Source organism: Dryobates pubescens, chromosome 19 (genome assembly GCF_014839835.1).
Source record: "Dryobates pubescens isolate bDryPub1 chromosome 19, bDryPub1.pri, whole genome shotgun sequence".
NCBI classification, from domain to species: Eukaryota; Metazoa; Chordata; class Aves; order Piciformes; family Picidae; genus Dryobates; species Dryobates pubescens.
The window spans coordinates 650,030-666,259 of NC_071630.1; the positions used below are offsets into that span (position 1 = coordinate 650,030).

The 16,230-nt window shown below is 49.3% G+C and overlaps 1 protein-coding gene across 1 annotated transcript in view; it reads left to right on the top strand.

Annotated features, from left to right (window-relative positions):
- Positions 1-1,997: 1,997 nt before the first annotated feature.
- LOC128898181 (gastrula zinc finger protein XlCGF57.1-like) overlaps positions 1,998-16,230 on the top strand; it is a 32,570-nt gene continuing 18,337 nt past the window's right edge. Inside the window, exons 1-2 of the mRNA XM_054170272.1 lie at positions 1,998-2,258; positions 2,313-3,169. Of these exons, the coding sequence (XP_054026247.1) occupies positions 1,998-2,258; positions 2,313-3,169 (1,118 nt within the window). The remainder of the gene's footprint in view (positions 2,259-2,312; positions 3,170-16,230) is intronic.

Consider the following 16,230-nt stretch of genomic DNA (forward strand, 5'->3'; position numbering starts at 1 on the left):
CCTAAGCCAGTAGTGGTCAAGTCTTTTATACAGTTTTTAGTCCTTAGGTATGTGTCCAAGCATTGTCCCTCAGGAATTCAGGAGCCAGGAAATCCTCCTGTAAATATCCAGGTATCGTTCCCCAGGAAATCTTTCTGTGTAATCCTGTGTGTTTAGGCAGGGGTCTAGATGGAGGGGGGGAGGGCCTCCACCTTCCCCTTATCCATCTAACCTGCCCACACACCCATTACACCCATTGTCTCGCCGTCCTCCCTTCCTGGAAATGATCTTGTCCTGGAGGTGTGATGGCTGGGTCCTTGGGCCATTATTATAGACCAGCTGCAGTCCAGTGTTATCACAATGCAATCGCAAGGTGATTTGCATCCAGGATTGGTATTGTCTGGGCAAGCAGCAAGTGATTTTATCTTTGTTGACTCACACCAGGAGTTTAGACTCTCACAGGCCCCTTCCATTCTTGTGCTGCTGCTTCCAGCCCAGTTCCTTAGAGGCTTCCTCAGCCACAGCATTTCCCACTCCACCCTTCCAGCTGCAGTGGCAGTGGAGGTGGGGGACCCAGGGTCATGGGACAGCCAAGGCAGCAGGGACATGGATGGGCTGGGAATGAGGGAAGGGCCTGGGAATGGTCAGGCAGGAATTAGGCCTTGTCCCCCCGAGAAGGGGAGAGGATCCAGGGCCCAGGTGGCAAATGTGTGTGCAGGGAATGGCAGAATCTGGCAGCATCTGAGGAGGTGAAAGGAGTGAATTGTGCTCTGCATGTGTCAGCTGGGAGATGAACATCTGCCCCTGGGCACTGTGCCCTCCCATCCAACCTCCTTTTCTCTTGGGGATGTGGAGTGGCAGCTCCAGGAGAGCTGCAAAGAACAAGCTGAGAGAAATGGTCAGGGAGAGAAGGAAGCCAAACCCTTTCCAGTGAGTGTCTTTGGGCTGCAGGTGTGTGAAGGGTGCTGGAGGTGTGAGGTTTGGGCAGGAGCCAGAGACTCCTCCAGCATCCCAGTGAGGGCTGAAGAGGTTGAGCAAGAAGCTGCCCAAGTCCCTTCTCCCTTTGCTGCATCTCCACAGATCATGAAGCTCCCATTGTGTCCTGAGGGCTGCTGTGATCTTCTCTTGGGGAGTGGGCAGCAGAGAGGTGTGTGCAGGGCAGAGCTGAGCACAGAGTGGGTGTGGTGGCAGGGCCAGGGAGAAGATCTGGGTCCAGAGCAAGATCTGCTGTCAAATGCAGCTGCAGGCAGCAGAGCCCTGGGCAGGTAGTGGGAGGAAGCTTTAGGCAAGGGCTGGGAGAAGCTGTGTGGAGGCAGCTGTGTTGTGGTGCTGGCCTGCAGCTGTGTGCTGGGGGCTGTGTGCTGGGCAAGGAGCTGAGTCTGCACTTGTTGAGGCCTCCCATCTTGATCAGCCCTGGCCTTGTGCTGTGGCTGTGCTGCTGGGCTTGGGAGCTGCCCCCAGCAAGGCTGAGCTGTGCTGCGTGGTCCTGGGCAGTGCTGAGCCATCCCTTGCAGGTCAGTGCTCTCCTCTGAGCCCTTTGCTTCTCTCTGTCAGGGGCTGTGTCCTCTCTCCATCATCCCTGTCCCTGTGTGCTGGGGAAGAGCTGAGTTTGCAGATCTGCCCCTTGGAGCAGCCCAGCATGTAAGAAACCCAGAGTGTGGCAACAGCAGGACCCCAGCCCCCAGAATTCCAGAGTCCCAGGGCACCTCCCAGCCTCCTCCACCTCCTCCTGCCCACCACATTTCACCCCTGCAGGGGCTCTGAGGCACATCAGGTGTTGGAGTTTGGGAACTCCTCAGGCTTGTGGGTGTCAGTTGTATGTCAGGAGGTGATGTTTGGGGTTGTGGCAGAAACTGAAGGTTTGAGGTCCCCTCTGCATTCTCTCCTCCAGCTGGGTGTTGGGAGGTGTTTGGAGTCAGGGACTGTCATGACCCAGGCAGGATCTCAGGTTTTGATGTTCTGGGCGCAGGTGCTTCCATCTTCCCTATTGCAGAGCTGTGACTCCTTCCTGCCACAGTATGGCCTCGCAGAAGGACCCAGACAAAAGCTGGGAGGAGAAGCAGCACCCAGAGATCAAGTTGGAGAAGCCAAAGTGCAGTCTGAAGGGAGAGGAGAAAGAGGACAAGAGGGAGGATGGTGATGCTGAGGAGAATGATGACTATGATGATGATGAGTGTGAAGAGGAGGATAACCATGAGGATGAAGGTGATCAGGATGAGGAGGAAAAGGAATTTGCAGAGGAGGATGAAGCCAGAGCAGGTCCCTCTGTGCCACCCAAGCAGCTGGTTCAGTGCCCTGAGTGTGGGCAGAGCTTCCCACCTGGCTCCGAGCAGGTGAAGCACCACTGCCCCTACCCTGCCCCCCGGCTCTTTGTCTGTGGTGACTGTGGCCAGAGCTTCAAACAGAGGTGTAATCTCATCTGGCATTGCCGCACCCACAGCGGTGAAAGGCCATACAGCTGTGCTGAGTGTGGCAAGACCTTCACTCACAAGTCTTCCCTCACCCAGCACCGCAGTGTGCACAGCAGTGAGAAGGCCTTCACCTGCGGGGACTGTGGCAAGAAATTCAAACATAGCTTCACCCTTACCGTCCATCGCCGCATCCACACCAGAGAGCATCTGTTCCCCTGTGCTGAGTGCGGCAAGAGCTTTACCACCAGCACTCTATATATCTGGCACCAACTCATCCACAGTGGGGACAAACCATACAGCTGTGGCGACTGTGGCAAGAGCTTCACCCACACGGGAGCTCTCACAGAACACCGTCGTGTGCACACTGGCGAGAAGTCTTTAAGCTGTGCTGAGTGCGGCAAGGACTTCAGACATGGTGGCACACTCACTCACCACCTCCGCACCCACTCCGGTGAGAAACCTTTCATCTGTTGTGACTGTGGGAAGAGCTTCAGCCATAGAAGCAATCTCATTGTTCACCGCCGCACCCACACAGGTGAGAAACATTTCACCTGCGCTGACTGTGGGAAGCACTTCAGCCAGAGGCCCCATCTCCTTGCTCACCACCGCACCCACACCGGTGAGAAACCTTTCACCTGCTCTGACTGTGGGAAGCACTTCAGCCACAGGCACCATCTCCTTGCTCACCACCGCACCCACAGCGGTGAGAAACCTTTCACATGTGCTGACTGCGGGGAGAGCTTCACCCGGAGTCTAACCCTCAAAAAGCACCGCTGCATCCACACCAGAGAGCAGCCTGCACTGTAGGGGGGGCATAAATCCACCTAGAATCTGTTGGGTAATCATGAACCCTCTGAGAAGGCCTTTCCAGCACCAATATCATCCCTTTTTCCTTTGCAGTTCTCAGGGACTGGGGACACCAGCAGCAACAAACACCTCCTGCCCTTCTGAACACCAATTATTGCTAATGAGAACAATTACAATGCTGAGTCAGCACAGCTGGGACTCCCAGTGGAGCTGGGCAGAGCTTTGCCAGGGTCTGTCTGGTTCTTCCCCAATGCTTTGTGTCTCCCTGGGGTAAGAAATCCTCTGCCCATTGCCCTATTGTGTCAATAAACCCCAAAAGCTACCCAAATCCTCTCTGTTTGCTTTTATTTCGGATATCCCTGCCTCAGTGCCCAAATTCTGGGGGCATTTGCTCCCAAGGGATGGGGTGGAGCTGTGTGCCCAGTTCAGGGAGGGGAAAATGAGGTTCTCAGAGGAGTCTTGAGGGGCATCTCAGAGACATTCTTCAGGGGCTTTCAGGTGATCTTAGGTGTTTGGGATTTGGATGGGTCTAGGACTGACTTTTGGGATCTTTGGAGGGTGTAGGGGGAAGTTGATGGAGATCTTTGGAAGAACTCTGAAAGCTTCTGTTGGCTTTCCACTCTGGGGCTGGAACAGGTTGAAGAGCTGAGAAGAGGTTAAGCTGCCTGTTCCCCCCAAAAACAGAAGGGAGGGAAAAATAACACACACAGGAACCAAAAAACTCTCTGGGTTGAGATAAGGACTTGAGACAGCATCAACAGAGATGAATCCAAAGGAGATCCCATAATGCACACTGACCTGAGGCTGTTTGCAGAAAGCACAGCAGTGAGCAGCAGCAGCCAGGAGTTCAACCCCTGCAGCCCTCCCCCTCAGCAAAGAGCCAGCACCTGAGAGCCAGAACCCAACAGCAGCAACCAGAACAGGAAGCCTCTCATGTTGCAATCTGAACTTCAAGCCCTGTAGTAGCTTGCTCCAGCCAGCACTGTCCCTGTGAAGGTGATATGAGGCTGGGTGGTTTGGAGCAGCAAATTTGGCAGCAAATTTCCAGCTTAACCTTTGATATTCCCAAGCCTCATTCTGTGCCATCTGCACCATGCCCAGCAGCAATCAGCAGCACAACTCAGGCACTCTCCATTCTCACTCCACAGGAGGTCACTTTGCAGGACCCAGAGGGCTGCTCACTGCAGGTGCTCTGCAGCTCCACTCTGTTCCAGCACAGTCTGGATCAGTCCATGCCCAGTCCAAATGCTGCAAATGCTGGGGCTGTGTTTCCAACTCTGGGGCAATCTGAGTCCAGTGACTCCTTCCATGCCTCCAAGTGAAAGCAAGCTGTGGCTTGCATCCCAGTACTCAGCTTCCAACCCATGCAGGTGTGGGGATCCTGCTGTCACACCAGAAACACAGATGGGTTCCACCCCTTGTGGTTTGATGGTGTCAGAGCACACTGAGCACCTGTATCTACTAAATCTTTATCCTCTCATGGATTCAACTTGCCAGGCCATTGGTTCTGTACAGTCCAACAAACCAATTTGTGTCTCCCCTCCATCTGGTTGGAGGCAGAGCCCCTGTAAGTGCCAGGTGCTGCTCTTTGGCCACAACAACCCCATGCAGTGCTACAGGCTGGGGGTCAGAGTGGCTGGAGAGCCACCAGACAGAAAGCGACCTTGGTGGTACTGGTTGATGGTAGGCTGAACATGAGCCAGCAGTGCACCCAGGTGGCCAAGAAAGCCAATGGCATTCTGGCCTGTATCAGGAACAGTGTGGCCAGCAGGAGCAGGGAGGTCATTGTGCCCCTGTACACTGCACTGGTTAGGCCGCACTTTGAGTCCTGTGTCCAGCTCTGGGCCCCTCAGTTTAAGAAAGATGTTGAGATGCTGGAAGGTGTCCAGAGAAGGGCAACAAAGCTGTGGAGGGTTTTGGAGTACAAGTCCTATGAGGAGAGGCTGAGGGAGCTGAAGTTGCTTAGCCTGGAGAAGAAGAGGCTCAGGGGAGACCTTTTTGCTCCCTGCAACTACCTGAAGGGAGGTGGTAGGTAGGTGGGGGCTGGTCTCTTCTCCCAGGCAACCAGTACCAGAATAAGAGGACACAGTCTCAGGCTGCACCAGGGGAGCTTTAGACTGGATGTTAGGAAGAAGTTCTTCATAGAGAGAGTGATTGCCCATTGGAATGTGCTGCCTGGGGAGGTGGTGGAGTTGCCATCCTTGGGAGTGTTTAGGAGGAGACTTGATGGGGTGCTTGGTGCCATGGTTGAGTTGATTAGATGGTGTTGGATGATGGGTTGGACGTGATGATCTTGAAGGTCTCTTCCAACATGGTTTATTCTATTCTATCCTAAGTGAACAGAAAAAAAGGGTTGGTGCCTGAGAAAAAATAAGTGCAGGGAGTAAAAGGGTTGGTACCCGAGCAAAAAGAAGGGCAGAGGAAAAAAGGGTTGGTGCCTGAGAATGAAGAAGAGCAGGAAGCACTAGGAAAAAAGATTTGGTGCCCAAGAAAAAAGAAGCCCAGAGAATAAAAGGGTTGGTGTACCAAAAATTGAAGCTCAGAGAAAAAAAGGGATGGTGCCCAAGAGAGAAGAGGAGCAGAGAAGAAAAGGGTCTGTGGCAGAGAAGAAAGAAGCACACAGAATAAAAGGATTGGTGCCCAAGAAAAAAGAAGTGCAGGGGGAATAAAGGGTTGGTTGTGGGAAGAGAGTTGGTTTTGGATAGCTTGAGGAGACTATAGGGAAGATTTGCCTTTGCTGGAATTAGAGAGAGATATGTTTTGTCTTTGACTCTTGAGAGAAGCTGGGCAGCATTTGGTGGGATGTGTCAAAATATTGTTTTGTTATTTTGACCTATTGTCTGCCTTAATGCCAGGTATGCCAGCAGAGAATGACCAATTGAGGTGTGACACCTGTGCCTGCTGACAGACCACAGAACCTTGCTGTGGAACATAATAAACGTCTTCACCTGCTGTGCCAGTTTTAGGCTGTGCCTTTAAGAAAGGGACAGCTCCTGGAACACTCTGGCTGAATGTTTTGGTGTAAAGTGAAAGCAAAGATGAGTCTAAACGAATTTCATTGCTAGATTGGTAGAATGCAACTCTAAATTTTTAGCTTCAATTCAGTTTGAATCTCAGTCAGTTCAGTTTCAGTCTGTCTCAGTCCCTCTGCACAGCTGCTGCCTCTCCTCTGTGCTGGACAGAGTTGACCTTGAACTAACTGAGCTAACAGATAAGAAACTAATTCTTGCACACGCTTTGAGCTAACAAAATTCCCTCCTTAATAATGACCTTTTCTCTCTCTAACCCTTCCTGGAAAAAAGGGGGGAAAGGGGAGAAGGGGGAATGTGGGGACCCCTCCTTCCTGGAGGAAGGAAAGGTCTTCTGTGTTACCTTTTTTTTGCTGTATATTTCTGTACATATTGTAAATGATGTATATTGTATACAGATTCACTGCATCTCACCCTGCTTGTAAACAGAGTTTGTCTAGTCTCGCTTCGCCAACTGAGTTAGCCGTGGTTTTTTTGTGTGTGGGGGAGAACTGAACTTTCTCTCACCACCACACCTGCTTACATCCTGTCCTGAAAGCTTTGCTCTGGGTGATTAAAACATCTGTACTATTACACATGGTGCCCCCGACTGTGCACCTGGAGCACCTATTCATTACAACTCCCACTTGCACCATCAAGAAGAAATTTCGCTTCTAGGGACTGTGGAGATTCTCTGCTCGTCATTAATGGTAGCTATTAGCTTAGTCTCTGTGAGGGTAATCTATTTGCTTTTATGCCGGTGACAATCCCTGATATGCCAGAGATGATAGGCTTGATATATGCCTAAGATAAGGCAAGATACATCAGACAACAAAGAATATAAGGCATGGTACACCAGATAATGATATATGCCTAAAATAAGGCAAGACACGCCCCTAGGTTGGTGCCCTAGTAAAGAAGCAGCTCTGCAGGACAGAGGTGAGCTACCAGAGAAACTGGGGGTGGGTGCCTCCTTTTGAGGAGAATGTAATGGGTAATCAAATAACAAAAGAAGAGAACTTGATACTGGGAGTCATTACTCATGTCTTGAAAAACAGAGCAACAACATGCGATGAAAAGACAGGGGAGCAGGGAGAGATGGCTTTGTTCAGGGCGGCATCAAAAGCAAACAAAATTGCTACCTCTTCCCTTACAACATGGAGACTAATTAAAAATTCCTTAGATCAATTAGCAGACCATTGTAAAGCTGCCACTACAATAGTAATCAATGCCATTTCCCCAGAACAAAACTCTTCTTTGACATCTACATGCTCCCCCTCCACCACCATGGCCACCAAGCCCACCTGCACCCCTGGAGCTGCAGATGCTAGCACCTAACAGCAACAGCAGCCCACTATCCCCCCTGCTGCTAGAACCCCCCCTGCCACTGAGTCTAAAGTTCTCCAATGTGTTTTGGTTGTGGACAGAAGGGATGTTCTAAGTTAAAAGTTAAAAGGTCAGAATTGAGTTTTGGGCCTATCAGAATGCAGCAGTGAGAAGGCACTGACTTTTCATCTACCTATCCTGAGTCTCAGAAACAGCCACAGAAAGAGAATAAAAGGTGCCTCAGCAGGGGACAAAACAACAATTAAGCTCAAATCGCTGCTATCAGCATCCACTGAAATCTCCCTGCCTTCCAGGAAAGCTTCACTTTGACTGGAAGCTATAAAAAACAGGCAGCTTCTGTGAATTTGGTGGTGACTCCCCCTTCCCCCCCATCTTCCCCTCCATCTTCCCCCCCCCCCCCTTCTGTGGCTGCAATGGCTTTGTTGAGCCATACAGCTGCCCCCCTTCCCCCCCCTGCCCATGTACCTATAGTGGCTTTGCTAGCCAGTCACCTTCAACCTCCCCCTCCCCCTCTCTGGTTTTCCCCCCTCCTTCTCTTTCTCACAACCTCTCTAGTCTACCAAAGCTGTGTTGTGATTTAAAGCAACAGTGCTGATTTCATTATTTCTGATTGTAATATGTTTTAGACATCTGTTATTTTGATGTTTTTAGTAGTTAAGCTTTACAGTAAAGTCACAGTATCCTCTGTAAAGTCACAGTATAACTAAAGTTGGAAGAGACCCCAAGGATCATCGAGTCCAACCTGTCTCCACAGACCTTATGACTAGACCATGGCACCAAGTGCCACATCCAATCTCCTCTTGAACACCTCAAGGGATGGTTGACTCCACCACCTCCCTGGGCAGCACATTCCAATGACCAACGACTCGCTCAGTGAAGAACTTTCTCCTCACTTCGAGTCTTACCAGTAAGCATAATGAATAGTAAGTATTCAGTATTTATAAGTATTTAGTAATTAAAGTAAGGGATAAGTATTTGGTAATGGTAAGTTTTTGGCAATTATAATAAGGTATATCAATGTATATATTATAACAAGGTATATCTAATAAACATGGTATATCAAACAATAAGTAATAACAAATATGATAAGTATTTAGTAATTATTACATACTATTATAATTAGTAATTATACTAGACATGGTTATAATAAGAAGATATAATTAATATTAATAATCATATATAAGTTTAAGTAGAATAAGTTATCCTATGACTGTGTGCCATGGCATATCAAGAGAGCTCTGTGTAATATAGGGAAAGGTTGTGGTAAACAGGTTTTCATTTTCAAAAGTATTCTTTGGTTAATGTAACATCTTTTTTATTTCCTTTTTAGACATTGATTTGATAACTTAATTTTAACAGAGTTCTTAGGTTCTTTAGGGATTTTTGGTATTAGCAGAAGTTGAGGGCTTGATAGAGGGATATTATAGAATGGGGTTTTTGGTCTTATTTTGTATTCATAATAGCTTTAAGATAAGGATTATATATATTAAAAAAGAAAAGGAAAAAAGAAAAAGAAACCAAGAGGGATGCAAGGAAAAAAGAGGGATACATATTTTGCATATTTTATAACTAAGGCTTTAGTGATACCAGCAAGAAATAGCTAACCCTAAGCAACACCTGGAAACATCCATTTTGCGACTCAGTACTGCAATCATCTCAACAAACAACAGCACAAGGATCAAGAGGACAGGACAAAGAGCACTTCCCATGGAGCTGAAGATCAGCAGAGCTACCTAACACCAATCACAATGACTGTTATGATAACCTGAGATCAAAAGCATCAATCAGAAGAATGTACCAAAAAACATCTGAATTAGGACTGAATGTCATGATTGCTTCATTGTGGTGTGATTAGAGAAAATGTTCACAGGGGTTTATATGGTAACTCACCAGTTTGGCATCACTTTAAATAGTTAAAGGGAAGGTAAAAATTAATTATAGCACAAAAGACATTTTCATTTTATCTTATAAAAACAAAAAAAGGGGAATTCTGGTGTTATGTCACAAAAGAGAATGGTTAAAGCATGTGATGTTCTCAGATTTTCATTTCATATGTGGTTTCAAATGTGATTTAACAAAATTTATGGAGGATATAAGAGTTCTGGAAGTTTTAGCTAGGAGAAACTTGAAAGAAAACAAACAGCATTAGGCCAAAGTTAGGATTAATAGGACTCAGTGCCTTTCCTTAGCAAAAACAAAGCGTCAAGAGATCAGTATTACCAGGATGAGTAAAAATGCCTTATCATGTAATGTTCAATTTTACATTGGGCAGAACCATGACTATTCAGGATGCCATCCCTGACCCAGTCAAGGAGCCTTTTCACTCTTGCTGTTTACCTGCAAGTATTTTCCTTATCTGTGGAGATGGAGCCTGGCCAGCTCTACCCTTATGGATCAAGGAGAATCTTGCTGACATTAAACACCAGCACCACAAAGTACAGAAGCCAGGCTGGGCCTGCACTGAGTGACATCAGAACTGCTCTGCAGAAGAGTTTATTGCTTCTGAAAGCCTCCAGGGATCAGTTGGCTCAGGGCAGCCTTGAGCTCCTGGTTCCTCAGGCTGTAGAAGAGAGGGTTCACTGCTGGAGGCACCACTGAGTACACAACTGACACCAACAGGTTCCAGGTTGGGGAGGAAGTGGAGGGAGGCTTCAATCACTTCTATGATTTTTGACCATCTTAGAAGAAAAAAAACCCAAACATGTAGCATACCCTTGAAGCAGATTGTAAAAGGCAATGCTGAAGATTGGGGTTGCTGCGTTTGTAGCTCTTTGTATCTTGATTCCTGTGTACAATGTATTCAGGCTTGGTCAAGTCTTCTTTGTTATTAAGAAAAGGGAAATGTGAGAATTGAAACTGGTAAGATCTGAGTTCTCCTTTGAGAGATCAGGCAGGCAACAAAGAAATAAGTTCAAAACTGTGGGATGAAACTTTCTGTCTGAAAGGAGTAACTGTTCTGTTTGTGTTCTGACCTTGTAAGATAAGTGGAAAGGAATGTGAGCTTGTTACTGAAATGCAGCTGGAAGTTTTGCTCTCTTTAACCATATATTATGCCAGTTCTGTTAGATTGAGCTAATTCATACAGCCTGAGCATTGTGTCTTGTATGGCTTACATCAGTCTGTTAGACACTCTGCACTACACAACTTCTGCTTTTGCTATAGAGTTAGTTTTAGCTTGCTTGCTTCTGTGTATGCAAAGAATGTTAGAAAGGTCAATCAAAAGTGTTGTTCTATTAGAAAACATGAAGGGGGAGATGGGGGAAGAGGTTGCTTTGGATAGCTTTGGAAGGCTATAGGGAAGATTTGCCTTTGCTGGAGTTAGAGAAAGCTATGTTCTGTCTTTGACACTGGGAGTAATGTAAACACCTTGTAACCGAAGGAAGCTGGGCAGAATTTGGTTGGATGTGTTAAAATATTGTTTTGTTATTTTGATCTATTGTATGCCTTAATGACAGGCATGCCAGTAGAGAATGACCAGTTGAGATGTGATATGTGCCTGATGATAGATTAGAGAACTTTGCTGTGTAACATAAGTGTCTTTGCCTGCTTACATCCTGTCCTGGAAGCTTTGCTCAGAAGGCTAAAACAACTATATTGCAACATATGGATGTTGCATTCTCCAGTCTAGAAGAGTAGGGAGGAACTGCAGAGACTAGAGAGGAGATCTGTCAGCATGGGGGTTGACATCTCTGTGGAGATGCTGAGGGACTTGGGCTGACTCAGCCTGGTCAGCAGAGGCTCAGGGCATTGCCACAGCAGTGTGCATATGGCTGAAGGGTGGTTTCAGAGAGGATGGAGCTCTTCTGGGGAGTGGGAAGAGACTAAAATCTACACACAGTGCAGCATGAAAGGTTCAGACTGGAGGTGAGGCCAAAGAAATGTCCCTCAAAGGGCAGAGCTGCTATGCATGAGGCCATCCAGAGGTGTCAGAAACTGTCAGGGAGAGCTGAGACAGCTCAGGGAAGGGATGGAAATGGCAGGGGGAGAGCTGAGTGGGGAAGCAAGATTGGTGTCAGCAGCCTGAAGGGAAAGAGCTGCAGTCATGGGACAGTGAAGGAGAGGCTGCAGTAGGGATGGCCAAGGGCTCTGTCAACACTGAGAGGCCAAACAGGACCAAGGTCTTTGTCCCCTTGGCTCTGGCGGTTGCCTCTGCCACCAAGGCCTGTGAGGAGAAACTTTGATTTGAGGCTTTGAGGTTCTTCTAGTCCAAGGGCAGTGGTCAGGGCTTGGCCTTTCTGCTTCCTAGAACAAAGGCAAGTTTTTCTCCCCTGCACTTTGCCTTTGTCTCCCTGCAATCCTGGCCTCTAACAAGCTGCTCTAATGAGTCCCTGGGGAGCCTTTGTCAGTAACAAGCCTCAGTGAGGCCAATCAGTGCTTTAAGGTACTTTGGAGTTTGCTTCTGCCTTGGACTTCTTGAGAGGCTTCTTGGCAGTACCTTGGCAGAGTCTCCTGGCAGTACCTGAGGATGATGTAATCAGTCCCAAATACTCCATGGGGTTCATTAAATACTGCTGAACCTCTAATTATTGCCAAGGTTTCTATAGCTAATTGGAGAGGTTTTTGTTACACAAAGTATCTGATAGAAATTACTTTTAAAGGTACATTTCATTCCTTTTCAGCACCAAACCACAGCAAAACCTGTCAAGATCCTACCCTGGTCACTGCTCATCCTCACTCCCCACTGCCACCAGCAGAGCCCTGAGCCACAGGTGAGGGACAGGGGCTGGGGCTCAGGGCTTGGCCCTTTGGATCAATGAAACCCCTCCAGGTTTGCTCAGCAGCAGAGCCACCTTGAGCTGCTTGTCCTGACCTGTCAGCACTGCCTCAGTTCTCTGCTCTTCCCACAGCCTGGAGATGCTTCAGTGCCTCCAGTGATGCTTCCCTTGCATCCACTGTCTCCTTCTGCTCTAACCAGACTCTGGGGACCCTTTCCCAGTATGCTTCACTGGGACCCATTAAGAGTAGAAGAAACTTCAGAGTTTGAATCTGACTTTGACTTCTGGAGAGGTTTCATCAGCTTCCTCTCAGTCCCTGAGATTCATGGACTTGGCACCAAAGCCACCAGAGGGCTCCTTTAAATGCCTTGGGCTGGTTCTGTTGTGCTGAGCTGGGCCAGGCTCCCGGGCAAGAGATTGCTGCTGGCAAGCAGGCAGCGCTGCAGGAGACAGCTCTGGCCAGGAGCAGCTACTCTGCACAGCACAGCAGGGCTGAGGACACTGCCAGAGGATCTCAGGGAGATGAGGAAAGCAGAGAGAGCTTCAAGGTGTCCAGGACTGGGAGGATGCTGAGAGCTCACTGGAGGAGAAGTCACTGCAGTCACTGACACAGTGAGGCTGTGGGTGCAGGACACTGCAGCTGTAGCTCCTGGAGGCATCTCCATCTCGGCAACTGATGCTCAGCTGAAGGCTCCTGCAGTGTGCACACAGAAGGAGGACCAAAGCCCTTCACTTCCATCCTGTGAGCAGCAGTGAGCAGAGCTGGGGAAGGAGAAGGCTTCACGCCCAGCCCCTCTGCCTTTCTCTCTTCCCTTCACTGTCTCTGCAGCACTGCAGGCCTGCTCCCTGTTTCTCCACCTCTCCATGGCTGTGGTGCGTTTAGGCAATGCCTTGAAAATTTAGTTACAGATTTTGATCAGAAAAGTAGAAACAAAATAAATAGATGACTCTTGGGTGTGAAAAGGAAAAGAAAAGATTCTTCTAAACTAATTCATTGGATAAATATCTGGAATCAGAGGAGCTGTACCATAACAATTCTCTCCCTCCTCTCCTGATCTCATCTGTTTTGCTTCGCTCTGGAGAGATCACCTGCTTTGGCTGGCCCTGGCTAAGTCTAACCCACTGCTTTTTTTCTCTCTCCACTCCTCCTTTCTCTCTTGGAAGAGGTGGATAGGGGTTAGGGGCAGTGGAACAGCTTCCCTGGTCTCTGACCAGGGGGGTTTCATGTTGTTTGCTAATTGTAAACACCTGTCCAATATTGTCACTCCTGGATGTTCCGTACCAGTTCATTGCCTTCCATTATAGAGTGTAGCTCTTGCTTGTCAATACAGCTTCATTTGCTTCTAACTGATCTGCTCTGGCAAAGCTAATGCTGGGGGGAGATTTCAACCCACCACAATGGGACTCTTGTTCCCTGGGGTTGGGCTGTTGGTCACTTTCTGTTCTGACACCAGAGGAATCTTCATGGCAATTCTGGGTCCCTGCTGCATTTGAAGCTGTGATGAGCTCTGCCATGGGTTGGTAGCGATGGGACTGAGCTGATCCATTCCTCCTGCAGCTCAGGGACAGGAGTTACAATGAGGCTGAGAGAAGTGTGCCCTAACTTGTCACTGCCTTTCCCTCCTTGGACAGGTCTCCATGGCCAGAGGCAGCAGATGGCTAACAGCAGCTCCATCACCCACTTCCGCCTCCTGCCATTCCCAGGCACAAGGCAGCTGCAGCTCCTGCACTTCTGCCTCTTCCTGGCCATCTACCTGGCTGCCCTGCTGGGCAATGGCCTCATCATCACCACCATAGCCTGGGACCACCACCTCCACACCCCCATGTACTTCTTCCTCCTCAACCTCACCCTTCTTGACCTGGGCTCCATCTCCACTGTGCCAAAATCCATGGACAATTCTCTGAGGAACTCCAGGGACATCTCCTATGCAGGATGTGCTGCACAGGTATTTCTGCTTTTCTTTTTGCTTTCAGCAGAGGTTTCTCTCCTCACCACCATGTCCTACGATCTCTACGTTGCCATCTGCAGACCCCTGCAGTATGAGACCCTCCTGGGCAGCAGAGTTTGTCTCCACCTGGCAGCAGCTGCCTGGGCCTGTGGCTTTCTCTATTCTCTGCTCCAAACATCCAATACATTTTCCCTGCCCCTCTGCCAGGGCAATGCTCTGGATCAGTACTTTTGTGACGTGCCCCAGATCCTCAAGCTCTCCTGCTCCACATCCTACCTCAGGCAACTTTGGCTTCTTGTGGTTGGTGTCTCCTTAGCATTGGGTTGTTTTGTGTTCATTGTGGTGTCCTATGTGCTGATCTTCAGGGCAGTGCTGAGGATCCCTTCTCAGCAGGGACGCCACAAAGTCTTTGCCACCTGCCTCCCTCACCTGGCTGTGGTCTCCCTGTTTCTCACCACTGGCTCCATTGCCTACCTGAAACCCTCCTCCATCTCCTCTCCATCCCTGGATCTGGTGGTGTCAGTTCTGTACTCAGTGATGCCTCCAGCAGTGAACACTCTCATCTACAGCCTGAGGAACCAGGAGCTCAAGGCTGCCCTGAGCCAACTGATCCCTGGATGCTTTCAGAAGCAATAAACTCTTTGTCTTCTCCTGCAGAGCAGTTTTGATGTCACTCAGTGCAGGCCCAGCCTGGCTGCTCCAGTTCTGGCTGCTGCTGGTGCTGTCCCCCTGTAATGGGTTGGGGCAGATCCCCTCCCCACCACAGGCAGAAATAACGACTCAGGCAAACGGATTGCAAAAGTGATGGAAAGTTTAAATAGGAAAACAACAATAAACAACAATGAAAGTTTTACAGAGACCCACAAGCACCATGACAGAGAGAGAGATCCCAGAACATACCCAAGAACATCCCATCCCCACCTGGGGGTACACTCAAACCCCCCCAGGGCTCTTTCTTCCCCCCCCAACCCAGCCTTGGGCCTGAGCAGGCCCAAGGGAGGCAACTCACGCCATGTTACCTAGGCAGCAGCAGGGGACGAAAGAGGAAGTGAAGACCCCGCATGGACTCTTTATAGGGGAGCAGGGCATTATGGGAATGGAATACCTGGTTCCCGTGACCACCCCCTGGGCTGGGCCCACCCCTTGGGACCTCCCAGGTGTGGCCTGCGCAGTGGCATCTGGGCCAGCACCCAGCCTAAACCACCACACCCCCTTATGAGAATGTTGTTCCCACACAAATGTCTTTCTTCAGAGCATTTCTGGTTCGGTGTTGTCCTGTCTGCTGTGACCCAGAGGCTGCAGACATGAGGAGCTGTGCTCCCTGTGTGTTCAACACAATAAAGGACCCTGCAGGGAGTTGTTTCTCTGAGCTCCTTCCTCCAAGGCTCCTTCCTCTAAGGCTCCTTCCTCTAAGGCCTCTCCTGCTGAGCCTCTGTGCTGGGGCAAGGCCTGAGTGCTCTGGCAGCTTGGGCACTGTGCTGCTGTGTGGCAGTGCTGGGACTGGAGGCAGGGACAGGCTAGGGCTGCTTCTGTGAGAGAGCTGTGCTCCAGAGCAGCACTGCCATCAGAACAGGAGGTCTCCTCATGCCTTCATCCCCCAACCCCCTCCCATTACAGACTGCACCTACTCAGAGTCCATACTGGATACCCTGAGCCCCTTCCAGTACAGACTCAGTCCAAACATGGTTCCTTTGTTGCCTCCCAGTACAGATGTGGCCTCATCCCTGTAATAACTGGATCCTACTGTCCTCTAGCTCTGCAGCCTGGGTTCCATCCCAGCACAGAATGTACTCCCTGGCTCCCTTCCCAGTACCATCTGCATCCATCCCAGTACAAACTGCACACCCCCATGCTCTCCCAGTACAGTCTGTGCCCTGTCCCAGTCCAAACAGGATTCCTTTCATCCCTCCAGATACACATTAGTCATTGTCCCAATAAAAAGTGGAACCCCTTATGCCCTCCCATTACAGCCTGGACCCTGTTCCAGTACAAGCTGCATTCCCTGACTCTATCC